This window comes from Eptesicus fuscus, chromosome 20 (assembly GCF_027574615.1).
Source record: "Eptesicus fuscus isolate TK198812 chromosome 20, DD_ASM_mEF_20220401, whole genome shotgun sequence".
NCBI classification, from domain to species: domain Eukaryota; kingdom Metazoa; phylum Chordata; class Mammalia; order Chiroptera; family Vespertilionidae; genus Eptesicus; species Eptesicus fuscus.
In genome coordinates, this window is record NC_072492.1 from 4289302 (window position 1) to 4304537 (window position 15236).

The window sequence follows — 15236 nt, forward strand, 5'->3', positions numbered from 1 at the left end:
AATGTTGACAGCAGTTCAACCAATGGGCTCTCACCACACACCCAGGCCCTGTGCCCAATGTCTTATGTGAATTATTTCATGACAAAAATCCTCAGACCAACCCACGGATAGTTCTTGTTATTATCCTTATTTTGCAGATGGGAACAATAAGACTTCAAAAGTTTAAGCATCTCATCTCCACTCAACATCTCCACTCCAACCGCTAAGAAGCAGTTGGCCTGTACGGAACACATGCTCTTAATTTTATGCTACACTTTCCTCCAAAGCCCAAACAATTATTTAATTTGCAGCTTTTCTTTATTAGGAACTTTGGCTAGTTCTCTTACTAGTTGCCCTCTTGAGATATTGAACTACATATGTAATTACATTACAGAAACACCGCAAGAGCAGCAAGGAGCGAGCTAGTTTTCTGCCATGCCACACAGAGGTGAGGTGGATACTAAAGGCCAGATCTTTACTGGGGCGAGGGCAGCTATGCGATATGACACACTCTGTGAAGGGCCATTCCCAGATTTACAAGGATTCTGTGCATCTCACGGCTGTGCCAATGAGACACATCACAGCCCCTGTTGTTTGATTGGACTTCTGACTCAACAAACACTCCTTTTGTCAGGACTTCAAAATCTCCTGGCATGTTACCCACACATATTTTCTACGTGGTTAGCAGTTATGTTTCACTGTATACCACTTGAGTATATTTGTGCCTAGAATATACTGAATATCTCTCTTCAATTTCAAAAGGCCTCTTTCTTGACCTCCAGGGGGAATTGGTAATTGTTATTTTCTCTTGAAACCATAGGCAATAGTTTCCTATATATTTGTCAATTTCCCACAAAACAATCCATAATGGTTACATTATATTTATATTTTGCCAATTTACCTCCTTCATTCTGTTTCTCAGAAACATAGTGAAATGAGCTTCACCAGGGACCTATCAAAGCTTCCAGCCAGAAGTGAGCACTAGAGGAGATCAGAACCAGGCAAGTCAGTCTGGCCTTGGTTTGGACCATAATTAGTCCTCAAAGTAGACAACTTGTGGCTGGAATTTAATTATCTTACTTCAATCCTTAAGAAATAGTTTGGGAGAGAGAGGGAGAGACCAAGCAAGTAATAGTGGGATGTGTGGTCTTAAGTAGATGACGCACGGTGCGGGGCGGGGGGGAAGGGGGGCCGGGGGCCCTATGGATAAGCCTACCTAAAGGGCTGGAGCGGCCTCCCCTAAGGAGAGTCATAGGAGCAGTTCTGGAAAGAGAGAGAAAGGGCCCGGAGAGCAGGGCCACACGTCTACATTTACAGTCATTCCGAGGGAAGAAAACACGTTTGTGAAGAGGCAAGCATGCCCACTAACAGCAAGTGGCAGGTACCCCGGGCACTGCATCTGATGGTGGTAAGACCTGGCCATGTCTGTGGGAATGGAGCACATACTGGACCAGTGAGAATGGACACGGAGGTTCAGAAGAAAAGCAGAGTTTGAATTTGGTACATTTAGGCCCCAGGAACTTTCTGTGTCAGACAGGACTGCATTTCACTAGTGATCCTTGACTGTTGTGGCTCTAAGTCCCTATACTGTTGTTACTCTTCTGGGCACTTCACAGGCAGGGTCTTATTCATTTAGTCTTCACAGTCTTTCTGCAAAGGAGGCATGTCATTCCCATGTTACAGATGGGAAAGTTAAATCCGAGAGGGATGGAGGGAGGAATGGAGGAGCGGGGGGAGGGAGGGAAAGAGAGAGAGAGAGATTTACTCACTTAAAAGCAGTAAGTGACAATGCTAGGATTTGAATCCAGGCCATCCCATTAGTTATATTTCTTTTTCATGTTTATTAGGATAACACCCACCTCTGCCAGTTGACCTTCATCACTAGTGGCTACTGTCAGCCAGCTAGTCTATGGTTCCCTGTGCAAGTGTGTGGGTGCCTGAAGTTTGGATTCCCAGCAACCCTTGGCAATGCCAGGGGAAGTTGCTCTGGCAATTGCAGTAACACCTGTTCATCTAATGGTTCTGATTCAAGTGCCTGAGGACAGAGCAGTGAATGTGATCAATGAGATCCCTGTTCTTACTTTCTAGTTGGTTAAGAGTAAATAAATGAGAAAATGGTAAGGAATGCCAGCAGGAATAGTGCTATGCAGAGAATTAAAATAAAAGATGTGGTAGCAACTGGTGGCTGCTTTAGGCAGTCATGGAAGGCCTCACTGAAGAGTTCACATTCAGGCTGACTTATAAGAAGGAACCATCCATGCAAAGATAAGGGGAAAGCACATCCAGGCAAAGGGACCTACTGAAGAAGGTCCCTAACATGGGAACAAACTTGGTGTGTGTGAGAAGGCAAAGAAGACCAAGGAGGCTGGTGCAGTGAGTGATGGGAGTGGCACCAACTGAGGCTACAAGGACAGACAGGAGCCACTCAACTCCTTGGCTGGCTCTGTAGGCCAAAGTAAAGAATCTGCATTGTGTCTTAAATGGAATGGGAAGCCTGCAGAGTGTTGGCAGCAGGAGGATTTAATTTGATTTATGTTTAAAAGTTATCACTCTGGGTGTTCTGTGGAGAAGGCATTGAAAGAGAAAAAAGTGGAAGTAAGACCACTTAGCAGGTCTTTGGTAGTCTAATGAGCAGATGTTGATGTCTTGGATAAGACTGGGGACGTAGAGAAGTTAAATAATGGTAGAGGGAGGTAAGGGGAAAATAATGGATTCACTGTCATTAGTGAAGAAGCAAGAGGAATCAAAGACAACTTAGATTTTTGAATGAGGCAATTTGCTGAATGATGGCATCTCTCTCTGAAATGGAAAACATTGGAAAGAAAGATATTAGGGAGTAAGGTCAAGATATTAGGGAGTAAGGTCAAGTTTGAACTTTGGGGAAAGGATTAGGCTAGAATTAAGATTTGCCAAATAGCCCTAACTGGTTTGGCTCAGTGGATAGAGCATCAGCCTGTGGACTGAAAGGTTCCAGGTTCGATTCTGGTCAGGGGCATATACCTTGGTTGCGGGCACATCCCCTGTAGGAGGTGTGCAGGAGGCAGCTGATCGATGTTTCTCTCTCATTGATGTTTCTAACTCTCTATCCTTCTCCCTTCCTCTCTGTAAAAAAATCAATAAAATATATATTTAAAAAAAAATTTGCCAAATAGATGAGATGTAAAGCCATAGAATTGACTGATATCACCCTGGGGGCCGGTGGAAATTAAAAAAAAAAAAAAAAAAGGAGCTCAGAAATCATCAATAGAGACTAAGGAGAAGAGCAGTGAGTGAAATGGGAGGGCCACGGGTAAAGTGGTGTCTGGAAACAAGTAGAAAAATGTTTGAAGAACATGAGAGTGGTCGACTATACCCAGGGCCATTGCCTCTTGGAGGGGCCTGAGTTGCAATAGAGAAATATTCTTTGATCAGAATAAGCACATCATGGTGGGAAAGAAGGCAGTGTGGTGGTGGGAAGAGATATGGGAGTTCCTGATGAATTCTTGCATTTTTCCCCAAGGTGGTTGAGGCAAGGATATCAGCTGAGAGTGAGAGGGAGAAGGAGGTGCTGAGGTGGTTTTTAGGGAGTGGGAAAGTGAAGAGACTTGGAAAGGGGGATAATCGTAGGCTGGGCTAGCTGTGTTGACTGACTGAGATAGAGGAGCATGAAACAAAAGGATTCTGTAGTTAGACAGACTGAGTGAAAACCTTGAGTGTTGTTGGATGTGCTATTGAACATTCCTATGGACTTTAGTCTCCTTTCTTATAAAATTATAACATAGCATCTAATACATAGGTTTTGGTGAGGGTTAAGTTAGTTAATATAGGTGAGGTGCTTAGACTGTACCCAGTACATAGTACATGCCACAGGAACTGTAGTTATTTTCATTCTCTGTGAGACCACAGTATGGGTGCATTTTTCTCCCAGCAGGGTCAGCTGCTGAGGTCTCACACTCTGGAGAGCACAACAGTTGGGTTTCACAAGTACTGGTCTTAGTCATGCAAATATGGTAGGGGCGGGATATGGGGGTGAAGGTCATTTGCAAGAGATTATAAGGAGAGACAATGGAATTTAAACAGGATAAAGCAGGAAATGAGGGCGAAAGGAGTGACTGAGAGAGGAAGGTAGAATTAGTGGGTTGAAATAGAGGAATTGCTAGATTGGGAGCTGCTTGAGGGATTGAGCTGGAAGGATAGAGAAGGTAACAGAATGGGGTGCTCACAGCTGAGACTGTGTATATATGCAGTTATTGGTAATGATGAGAAAAATGGACTAACTACAGGAATGGGTGGCAGAGACTGAGAGGAAGACGTGTATTAGTTGGTATATTGTCTCCATTTTAATGGAAGTGAGTAGGTCAAGGAAGGTTGGCTAAGAATTTGTATGAATCGTTTATGAGATGGTGATGAAACCACCGATGCTGGTCGGAGTAAAAGTGAAAAGGAAGCCCGTGTCCAGGAGGTAAAATTGTCAGTGACTGAGGGTCAGAACCAGAGGGCAGAAGCTGGCAGCAACCAGGTGGATGAGGGATTGGCATGAGCTTCAAAGAAGCAGGAAGAAAAATGGTTTGAGAATGGCAGTGGGAAGACAGGGGGCAAGTGCCATCTGGGGTCCAGAAACCTGTAGGCTGTGAGGGGGCAAATAGCACTCCCTTGAGACACCTGTGGGGACCAGGGGGAGGGAGTCTCTTTGGTGATGATCTGACAAAGCACTCTTGGCAGAAAGTCTCAGGGATGCATGGAGGTAGTAGTGTCTCCAAATAGCAGCTTTTTATCCTTAGCTTTTCATTTTGGATGCAGTTTAACAGTTTACTCAAAACTCCAAGAAAATCCCACACTTTCTGTTCCCTGACAATTTTCTTAACATAATGTGGAATGCTTCTTATGCTAGGGTTATTTTTGCCTTCCTCTGAGAGCACAAGGAAGAACAGCATCTTTTGGGGAGAGATTTAGGAAAGGTTTCCGAGTAGCTGAGCTGCAGTCTGGGTTTTGGAGGACATGCAGTTCCTTAGAAGTGGGGAGATGGAAGAGAATTGAGGACAAAGGCAACAGGACATGCCAAGAAGTAAAGGCATGAGAGCCGCTGCAGCTTTGTGCAGAAGGACATTTGGCTGTCCGGTCTAATTAGAATATTATGCTTTTATTATTATAGATTATTATAGATATTTGAAGGATATTTATTAACCAAGAGTTGGGCGCAATGTGCAATGCATGGATTTTCTCACAGTTGGGCATCAACTTGGGTAGCTGTTTGACTGAGGATATGGTGTCCATAGGCTGATGGAACAACTGAATCCTGTAGAAAGCAGCTACTTTAGTTCTTTGCTTCTAGGCAAAGCCTCAAATGTAAATCACCTTCTTCAAAACAGACACTGACCTGAGTCGCTAGTGCTTTGAGCATTTTAAAGGAGGGGTGGCCTGGTCCATTGGTTGAGGCAAGTCCTGGGAAATGCCTGTCGGTCTCCCCAAGCTTCTCTAGGTGCACAATGCCCGCATTGTTCCAGGGAGCAGGACTTCCTTTTCCTGATGGATTAGACATGAGAGGCCATGCACTTTCATGGGCTCATTGCTCAGGAGCCAGCTGTCGGCAGAGGGAGGGCCTCTGAGCATACGTCGCCTAACATCTGTCATGTCCAGTTTCCTCAATGTGGGGCTGCAGGGCCACTTCTCAATGCCTGTTTCTCTATATCTTTCCTACTTGTCGGCCATTAGAGCAAATTGCTCCCCAAACTGTCCACAGGAGGACAGGCTGAGGGGCTCTCCTCCAATCGTGCCTATTTGTCTGTTCTGAAATATTCATTTTAAACTTTAAACTTGATCTATAGGTCATATGGCCATGTGCTTTGTGCCTAATGGATCTTCATATTACATCTTAAAATGGGAATTTTAATTTTTATGATTTAATATTCCTTGGATCAGTATAAAATTAAATTCATATTTGTACTTGATAGGTATACGATGCTCAGTACTTTTTCCTGTGGTGAATTTGTAAAGCATTTATTCAGCCCACTCAACATTTTAGTTCAGATGCAGAAAATACACTGTTGGGAAACAACCCATGTGATTTGGGTTGAGAATGTGGATGAAAATGTGGCCACTGAGCAGAGAAGGACTTCACTCAGGATCTGAAAACACTGAGGCTGGCTGACATTTAACACCCACTGCCCATCATTCTCCTTGTCCTTCAGGATTCATCAGCACCACCTTCTCTTCTTGAACCTGTTTCTTGACATCCTCCCCATGCAGGCTGTGTCTGTCCCTTCATGGGGCTGTGAGCTCCTTGAACCAAGGCTCTGCCTCCTCCTGCTCCATGTCCCCAGTACCTGCTGCACTGCCTGGCACATGGGAACACCAATACATGTCTGCAGAGTGACTAATATGACTTGTTTTGACCTATGTACAGGGGTGTATCTCCTTTTTTTCTGATGACCAAGATGACATGGATTATTCTTGTTTGAGTTGTTGGTATGGGAAGCAAACATGCTTTGTGGAATCTTGACATTGAGAAGCACCTCTTGCTAGGGATCAAAGCAAGAGGTGAGTGTGGAGAATTCATGACGTGTTTTGTGTGGGAGCAAGCCCCTTACCCCCCAATATAGATTTGTTGAATGTGTGCATGAATGGATGAATGAATTGATGTTGCATGGCCATAGACACTTGAACTCTCTCTCCACTGTTGCATCTCTCAAGGTATACACATAATTCTCCAAGAAAATATATAGCTACAGAAGCATTTCCACAAGGAGTCTGTGCCCCTCCCACACACCATAAGTGGTGAATTGATGATACCAGATCTCTAGGAGAAGATGGCACTTCTGACTAGACTCCCACCTCCCTGACCCAGAGGTGGTTAGAGACAATTGCTCCCCCAGAAAGAGACATGGTCTGTATTAGAACATGCTCACAACTACCAAAGCTGCCCTTCATGTGCAACTTGACTTTTTTTTTTTAAATACATTTTTATTGATATTTTACAGAGAGGAAGGGAGAGGGATAGAGAGATAGAAACATCAATGAGAGAGAAACATCGATCAGCTGCCTTCTGCACATTCCCACTGGGTATGTGCCCGCAACCAAGGTACATGCCCTTGACTGGAATCGAACCTGGGACCCTTGAGTCCGCAGGCCGACGCTCTGCCCACTAAACCAAACCAGTTAGGGCTGCAACTTGACTTTTTAACAGAGTGCAAGAATGGGCTTGTTCCTCCTCTCCTTGGAGTGTGCGTGCGTTTGGGAAAGGGCAGCAATGAGGATGAGAAGAGGGCTGCATAAGGAGGAGCCAGAGAACTCTTCTTTTCTGAAAGACCAACTTACCCCTCTCCATCCCCATTTCCCTCTGTCTAAGCAGTTCTAAGGTTTCCAGTGCTTCCCAGCATCATGCTGCTAAAGGCACACCAAACCATTATCTGTGAGCACCCTCAGAGCCCTCAGGTGGAGGTGGGACTATGGCAAGAGTTTCCATAGCTTCTATGGGGTTGGGGGCAAGGTAAAGAGGTGGAGAGAAGTGTGATACAGTGGGGCTAATGGGGAGTCTGTGGTGAGCACTGTGCTTTCCTAGGCCTAAAATGCAGGGGTCAGAGCATATGGGCAGCCTGTAAGATAGGGGGCACTGGGAATGAAGACCCCCAAGAAGAACACACCGACCCTGCACCAGGCTGGTTCATGCCAGCAATGTTGCTCTGCACCTTAGAGAAAAGTCTTCTGGCCTAAGTGGCAGCTTCCTCTTCAGCCAAAAATAAATGAGGAGCAGCCAGAGGGCAGACAAAGAAATAGGGAAGGGGAGGAAATGAGAGGTTGAAGAGGATAACATGTCAGAGTGAAACAAAACTGCATCAGCTTCCTGTTTCAGATAATGTGGTTGTCCTTCTGGGGCAAGACAAGACTCTTAGGTGTGGCTGAGGAAAAAGTGAGAGCTAAGACACAGCAAGACAAGGCAGCTGCAGACTGGAGTAGAGAAGAGAGGAGAGAGGCCAACAGAGGGAAATAAGTCTGGTTTCTGATGGAGCACTAGGCCTCATGCTGGCTTGTTCTTCTGGGTATGGACACTTTTGAGGGACCAACCTTCTGAGATGGATTTCAGAGGATGTGAGTCATCAAAGACTCAGCTACCCCCTGAGCAAGTTCATCCTTCCACCCTCCTATATCATAACATTCTCTGGTGCTCACAGTTTGGAAACGAGGGCTGGAGAAAGATCTCAAAATCCACACAAATGTTTTCTCGGTTACTTGTTCCATGAATGAGTGCATGACTGAATGAAGGATCCCCTGGTCAAAAGAGATTAGGGATGCTACATTTTCATCTGCTATAAATCAACCTACTTTTGGAGATTACAAAGCAAGTCAACATAGTACCAGCTCTGAGAAACACTGCACTAAAGGAATTTGTTTAACATGTCAGTTTTTAAACTTTCCTGACTGAGGACAGGTCTGCTAAACTTATAGCCTACCACACCATAGACTATGTTGATAGTGCCCTGGATTAAACAATGAATGTGGTCATATAGGGTAATCCTCACCATGGATGGTTTTTCCCCTTTATCTAACACCTATTAGTATCTTGAGATATTCTTGCATTCTATGGGACAAGCTTAGGAAACACTGGGTTAAGGTAATGTCTTGCAATCATGAGATTGCAAATGGCACCACTTTCATAGCATTATTGGGGCTAACGGTTTGAGTGGGGTTGACTTATGCTGGTGCATTCGTCCATCAGTCCTCCTTGGAAACCACAAAGTCCTTTCGTAAGATGGTTCCTGAGATAAGGAGGCAGCTTGTGGCCACAGACAGAGGGTAAGATGAGCTTTGCATGAGAATATCATTCACAGCCACAGTGTCCTTAGCTTAGTGCTTTAAGAGGGTACTGGCTCTTATATTTAAGTCAATTCCAGAATAGGCAGGTGGTGGTGGGAATGCTCCATGGACCTTAAATGTTTAAAGGTTACTGATATGCAGTACTGACTATATATAACAAAGCATTCTTGAATGAAAAAGTGTTTTAGAACTGCCAGGGGACTGGAATGATCTGGATCTGCTTCCCATTTCTTAAATAGCAAATATCCTATAAATCTTCAGTGTTTTTTGGTTTAGATTCTAAACAGCAGTTTCCAAGTTTTGTTGCACATTAGAATCAATAATTTAATTCTGATGCCTGTGTTGCATCTCATTCCAGTGCAATCACAATGTTGTGGGTGGGAATCAGGCATTTGAATTTTTAAAGGTTCCCTAGTAATTCCAAAGTGCAGCAAAGTTGAGGGATCGCTAGTTTAGAACACTTTTATTTCCAGATATTTAATTATAACAGTAGTGCCTCTGTGAGAGAAGCAGGACAGGAATTTATCCTCATCCTCACCTTGTTTGATAACAGAAATCCCAAGAAGTTAAGGATCATGATCAAGGTCACACATTCATGTCAGGTTCCATGCAAGTGCCACTCCTTTGAATTTATTTAGGTCACATCCAGCATATCAGACTGGATGCTGGAAATGGTGGGATAAGAGATTGGATGGGGTAGGGTGGGAAGGAGTTGGGATTGAAAACCCAGTGGATGGATCATGGGCCTGTGTCTGAGGGAGAAACACAAAAACCACATCAGGGCTTTCTATCTGAAGAGGTGCTGGTCTGCATTTCTATCTGAAGACTGCTGGTCTGCATTTCATTTACAGAGAGAATGGAATCTTCGTCAAAGCCCAAAGCTTGTCTTCAGACTTACTGTCAACTATTTGTCTCCTTTTATTTTCAAACACGTCCTCACCATGCGTTCTAAGGCTGTCTCAAACATTTGATCCCTTGATTTTCTAGTTTCCTAGTTCCTGGGTCAGCAGGTAGGAGACAAACTTGCCATTTTCTAGAATTGTGCTATTGGCCAGAGGGCTGCTGTAGGGTCCAGAAATGTATGGTGAAGGGTTTTGAACAAGATGGTGACTTATACAATTGTAGATTAATGTTGAAACAAACAGTTTACTAATAACTGGACTTCTTTGAGGCTTCAGGGTTCGTTAACTAGAACTTAGAGGGAAGGATAAAAGGAATTATCCAAAATTCCCCAAATACCACCAACTCGAGACAGTTTTTTCACCATCTGGCATGATTGAGTAATCCTACTGTACATATGAGGTGAAGTAAAAACACATTCCTACCAGCTCTACAAATATGAAAAATAAGTCAAGTATTCTCTGCCAATGTAGGTAGACAGGTGTGGGCTAGGGAACCCTTGGGGTCATACTCTATATTACTAGGAGCTTGGAATGATGCACTAAAATTCTGAGATCCCATGGTAGGTCTTAGAAGTAGTAAGATGCTTTCACTTCCAATTTTTTTACTATGTGAAACTCTCAAGGTTAGAGGCCTATTTGAGCATCACTTCTTCCCTAGCTTTAGAAAAATGACACTGAATTCTCCAGAGAATGTATTGTCATGAAAGATTTTCACTAAGACAACAAAAGGGACTCTGTCAGGCCTGGATCAGAGGTTTGGCAAAAGCTAGCTTAAAAAAAGAAAAAGAGCATGAATAAATCTCTAAGATGCTATCTTTTGTTATAATAACATGCTAACATTTGTAAATAATTTACTTTATAAAGATAGTGAAATTTGAGGCTTCTCCTGTGTACAACATACTCACTTGTATTCCACAAAGCTTCCTTTGAAAGAAAGATAAAGGGTGGAACACCTGGGAATTGTTATTTCAGGGGAGTGTTTCACACATGAGCAAGTCAGCTAAAGGTTTAGAATCATTATTCAGTCTAAATTAGGGATTCTCAGATTATGGTCCTCAGACCAGCTAAATTACCTGGGAGTTAGTCAGAAATGCAAATTCTCAGATCCCCAAAGCAGACCTAATGAATCAGATCCACTGGGGTGGAACCCAGCCTTCTGTGTTTTAACTAGCTTTCCGGGTAATTCTAGTGCTCATGAAAGTTTGAGCATTTTCCTAGAGTGATGGTTTTCAAAGTGTGGTCTCCTGACCAACTTCATCAGCATCTCCTGGGAAACTTGTTATAAACCACTTGAGACTTGTTCAATGGGCATTGGCTGGTGGGAACAGAAATGCTCCATGTTACTTTTAACTGTTCAGAGGCCACAGAGGTGGCAAAACTGAACATATAAACTAATGAATTCTAGAAAACCAGAAGTTCTCTGGACAGGTATGGTGCTAAAGCCTTACATAAATTATTTCTTTTAATCCAGAGAAAGCCCTAAGTTGATCTTATGCGAATCACCATTTTACACGCGTCAACTAAGGTTTAGAAAGGTTTAAAACACTTGTTTAAACCCAACCAGTATGGCTCAGTGGTTGAGCACTGACTTATGAACTGGGAGGTCATGGTTTGATTCCTGGTCAAGGCACATGCCTGGGGTTGCAGGCTGGATCACCCATGGAGGGTGTACAGGAGGCAGCTAATCAGTGGCTCTCTCTCATCATTAATGTTTCTGTCTCTCCCACCCCTTTCCTCTCTGAAATAAAAGCCCCACTCAAGCAAGTCCTACTCCATAGGGGTGTCTCCTGAATGGAAGATCTTCCACTGTAGTTGAAGCTGGTCCTCCCAGCAATTTGGCCTAGAGGTCAATTTTTTCCAGTGACGCTAACAGCAATCAAGGCTCAACTATAGCAAAACTGTCCACACACCCCACACAGGGGTGCACCTAGAGTGCTCAGCTCAGGTGACTGAGGAGGCTGAGCCACTGGGCCCTACAGGACACCTACAACACAAGGCCACTCTATCAATTCCAGGAGAAATAGCAGCTCTACCTAATACATAGAACTGAATATGGGGAAGCAGCCCAAATGCAGAGACAAAGAAATGTCACAAATTAAAGAACAGAATAAATCTCCAGAAAAAGAACTAAATGAAATGGAAGCAAGGAAATTACTAGACAAAGCTCAAAACAATTGTTATAAGTTTGCTCAAGGATCTTAATGAGAGTTTCAAGGGACTTAGTGAGACTTTCAAGGATCTTAGTGAGAATTTTAAAGACATGAAAAAAGGACCAGTCAGAAACTAAGCATACACTAACTGAAATAGAGAATACTTTACAGAGATTTAACAGTAGAGTATTCTGAAAATGAAATCAACAATTTGGTATAGAGGAAGCAAAAAACACCCAATCATAATAGCAAAAACAAAAAACGAATTTAAAAACATCAAGATAGTATAAGGAGCCTTTGGGACAACTTCAAGCATACAAACAATAGCACTATGTGGGTGCCAGAAGGAGAAGAGAGAGTGAAAGATATTGAAAACCTATTTGAAGAAATAATGACAGAAAATGTCTCCTACCTGGTGAAAGAAATGGACTTACAAGTCCAGGAAGCACAGAGAATCCCAATCAAGAGGAACCCAAAGAGGCCCACACCAAGACACATCATAATTAAAATGCCAAACATTAAGATAAAGAGATAATCTTAAAAGCAGCAAAAGAAAAGCAATTAGGAAGAAGAAAAAAAAGATTAAAAATATGAACAATAAAATGTCAATAAATACATATCTATCAATAATTGAATCTAAAAATCAAAATAAATGAACAAGAAATCTAATGAACAAAATAAACTAATGAATAAAATAGAACCAGAGGCATGGAAACATGAAAAAGACTGACAAATCTCAGAGGGAAGAGGGGAGGAGAGGTGGGAAGAGATTAACCAGAGAACTTATATGCATATATGTACTACCTATGGACACAAACAATAGGGTGGTGAAGGCTTGGGGTGTGGTGGGAACTGGATAGAGGGGCAATGGGGAAAAAAAGGGGGCATCTGTAATACTCTCAACAATAAAGATTTTTTAAAAATTAAAATATATTTTTAAAAATATGTATTTTAAAAGAGACAAAATAAAAACACTTGTTCGAGTTTCACAGATATTAAGGTGGCAGAGAAGCAGTTGAAATGAGAAGCCCCTATGTTCATACCCTGAACTGCACTGCTCTAAGCCCTTAAATACATCACATTATTTAATCCTTACAGTAGCCTATGGTAACCATTTTTATTGTCAAACATTAGAAGTTCAGAGCTAAACAAGTTGATCTTATATAAAGATCTGAAACCCAGCCTGGGTGATCCAAGCTCCCTACTCTCCATTACCATGCTGTTCTTTACTTGGTATGCTCTATGGAATGTCATTCTGCTTTCCGATTTTGGATTAGATTTTATTTCTCCTAACAGAGGTGTGAGACAGCTACTATAAGATTGAGGGAAATTCAAAATGTACTTCCTATACACTCTCCTTTTTTGAAGAATTGAATTAATGTCTGTGAAAGCCTATAAATTGCCTAATTTTGTTTTGTTTTGTTGGTAGAACTCACAGAAAACATCGGGCTTCCCCTGGAACTGCTTGAAAAACAAGACCCCTGGCCGGCCTATGTCACATATACCTCCCCGATGGTGCAAAGACTCATTGAGAAAAGCAAAGCTAGAGAACTGGAATGCTCGCAGGCTCTGGAGGAAAGCCGAAGGACTCACAGGCCGAGCAAGACGCCCAGCATCGTCCAGCTGAAAAGGAAAAAGTCATCCAAGGCCTCTGGCAAAATGGTGTTCAAGGACACGAAGTCTGAGACCATGTTGTCCGTGTGGAGTGCTTTTTCGGTATCGGCCGCAGGTCCCACCGTCACCCCAGAGCCCATACCCTTTCACATGGATTCCAGAGAAAATCCCACTGCAAACTTTAACAAGATCATCTTCTCTCGAAAACCTCTGATGAGGATACTTCCATACAGCTCCCTTCTGGCCAGCAAGGAAAAACATTTGAATGTTTAGCAAGCAGTCCCTGCAACCACCCCTCAAGATTGTACAGCAATTAAGCTTCATTTGCCACAAGTCTCACTATGTCCTTCAAGGCTGAACTTGCCCCTGCTCAGGCTGGGAAGCCCCAATTCCCACTATCAATGCTTGGGACCTAACTGGGTAAAGTAGGCTGTGTCCAGACAGGAGACAGAAGTCACACCAGTGATATTATTAGAGATAATTGAATAGAAATAATTATTATCTAGGTAACTGAAAACACAGGAAGCAGGTATCACCTCCAAGGCTGGGGGTGGATGGGACAAAGGGAAGCTATTGGACTACCTAAAAGTGAGACAGTTGGAGGGGGAGTGCGCTGAATCCCAGGTTCCCGAGGTGAGGGAGTGGGATGCTCCTTAGCTGGTGCCGATGCTTGAGCTCAGAGGAGAGCCCCCGTGGGGATGGCGCTCCTGAAGTGAGGAGGGGGCTGTTCTGGCTGAGGTTGATTCTGTGCGTGTTGGGAAAACTAAAAAGCTGTCCTCAAATGCTTCTGAAGGAATTGATACTACCTGAGTGAACAAGAAGCATTGCTAGGGGAAAAGGACAGGCACAGGAAGCCCACAGAGATAAACAGGAAGTAAACCAAACATGAGCTACTTCCTCCGCCTCCAGCCTCTAGGCTCCCTCTAGCACTCACTGTGGGCAGAGCCTATCAGGTCGGAAAGCAAAGAATGTGGGTTGCAGAATCCCAAGTCCAGCATCTCGAAGAATAGTATGAAAGGATGGACTTGAAGCCATGAGGAAATTAGCTTGATCCACCACGGTGGGGTTCCTGTGGTCCCGCCTCACTGCCCCACTAGGCACCTGAACCTGCTATTGAGATGTTTTGCCTTGGAGGGTTTACAGAGTGCAGGGAGGCTCGGCTGTCCCCTGCTAAGAAATGGAGGGCTTTCTCCCTGTACCTCTTTAAGGCTTGCCTCGTGGAGCAGAGCTGGTGGGAAGCCGGCGCTGGACCTCAGCTGTTGTCTGTCAAAGCACAGCTAGACTGGGGCCACTCAGGCTCTGAGCGGCTCCTGCTTGGGGCCAAAGCACGGGTTGCTAAACCACTGTCCCAGCAAACAGGCTCTGTCTTCACACAAGAGGGACCGAGCCTCCTGGCGGCCCCAGCTGGTCTCAGGTGTGGGTTCATCTCTGAGCGCAGCTCCTCCGGGGGCTTTTCTTCCCTTCGACCTCCCCTGAGTTTCTGTGTTTCTATTTCTACAGCAGCTAATACCTATCATGCTTCCCTCGCAGAGATGTAGAGGATGAAATGTGCCTGTTGCTATAAATGCCATTTGAAAAAGTTGAATTTGCCCTACAAATGTGTCCTCTCCACCCCAGAGTCTGGGGAGAGTGTGTTCCGCTCTGGCTGCTGTGAGCTGGGCTGGAGCGGCCGCCCAAAGGGGCTCCGCCCATCCTGCATCTCAGCTCTGGCCAGAACGAGTTCGGGAAAGAACATAAGTGGGCCCAGCTCATCCAAGCGGCTATGTTTTGTGTGCACTGAGCACTTACAGGCACCAGGATA

At 44.0% G+C, this 15236-nt stretch overlaps 1 protein-coding gene across 1 annotated transcript in view; it reads left to right on the top strand.

Moving 5' to 3' along the window:
• Positions 1–15016, top strand: part of CDRT4 (CMT1A duplicated region transcript 4) — a 29481-nt gene extending 14465 nt beyond the window's left edge. The window contains exon 2 of the mRNA XM_028133877.2: positions 13251–15016. Coding sequence (XP_027989678.1) covers positions 13251–13708 — 458 coding nt within the window. The 3' untranslated portion in view covers positions 13709–15016. The remainder of the gene's footprint in view (positions 1–13250) is intronic.
• The last annotated feature ends 220 nt before the right edge of the window (positions 15017–15236 follow it).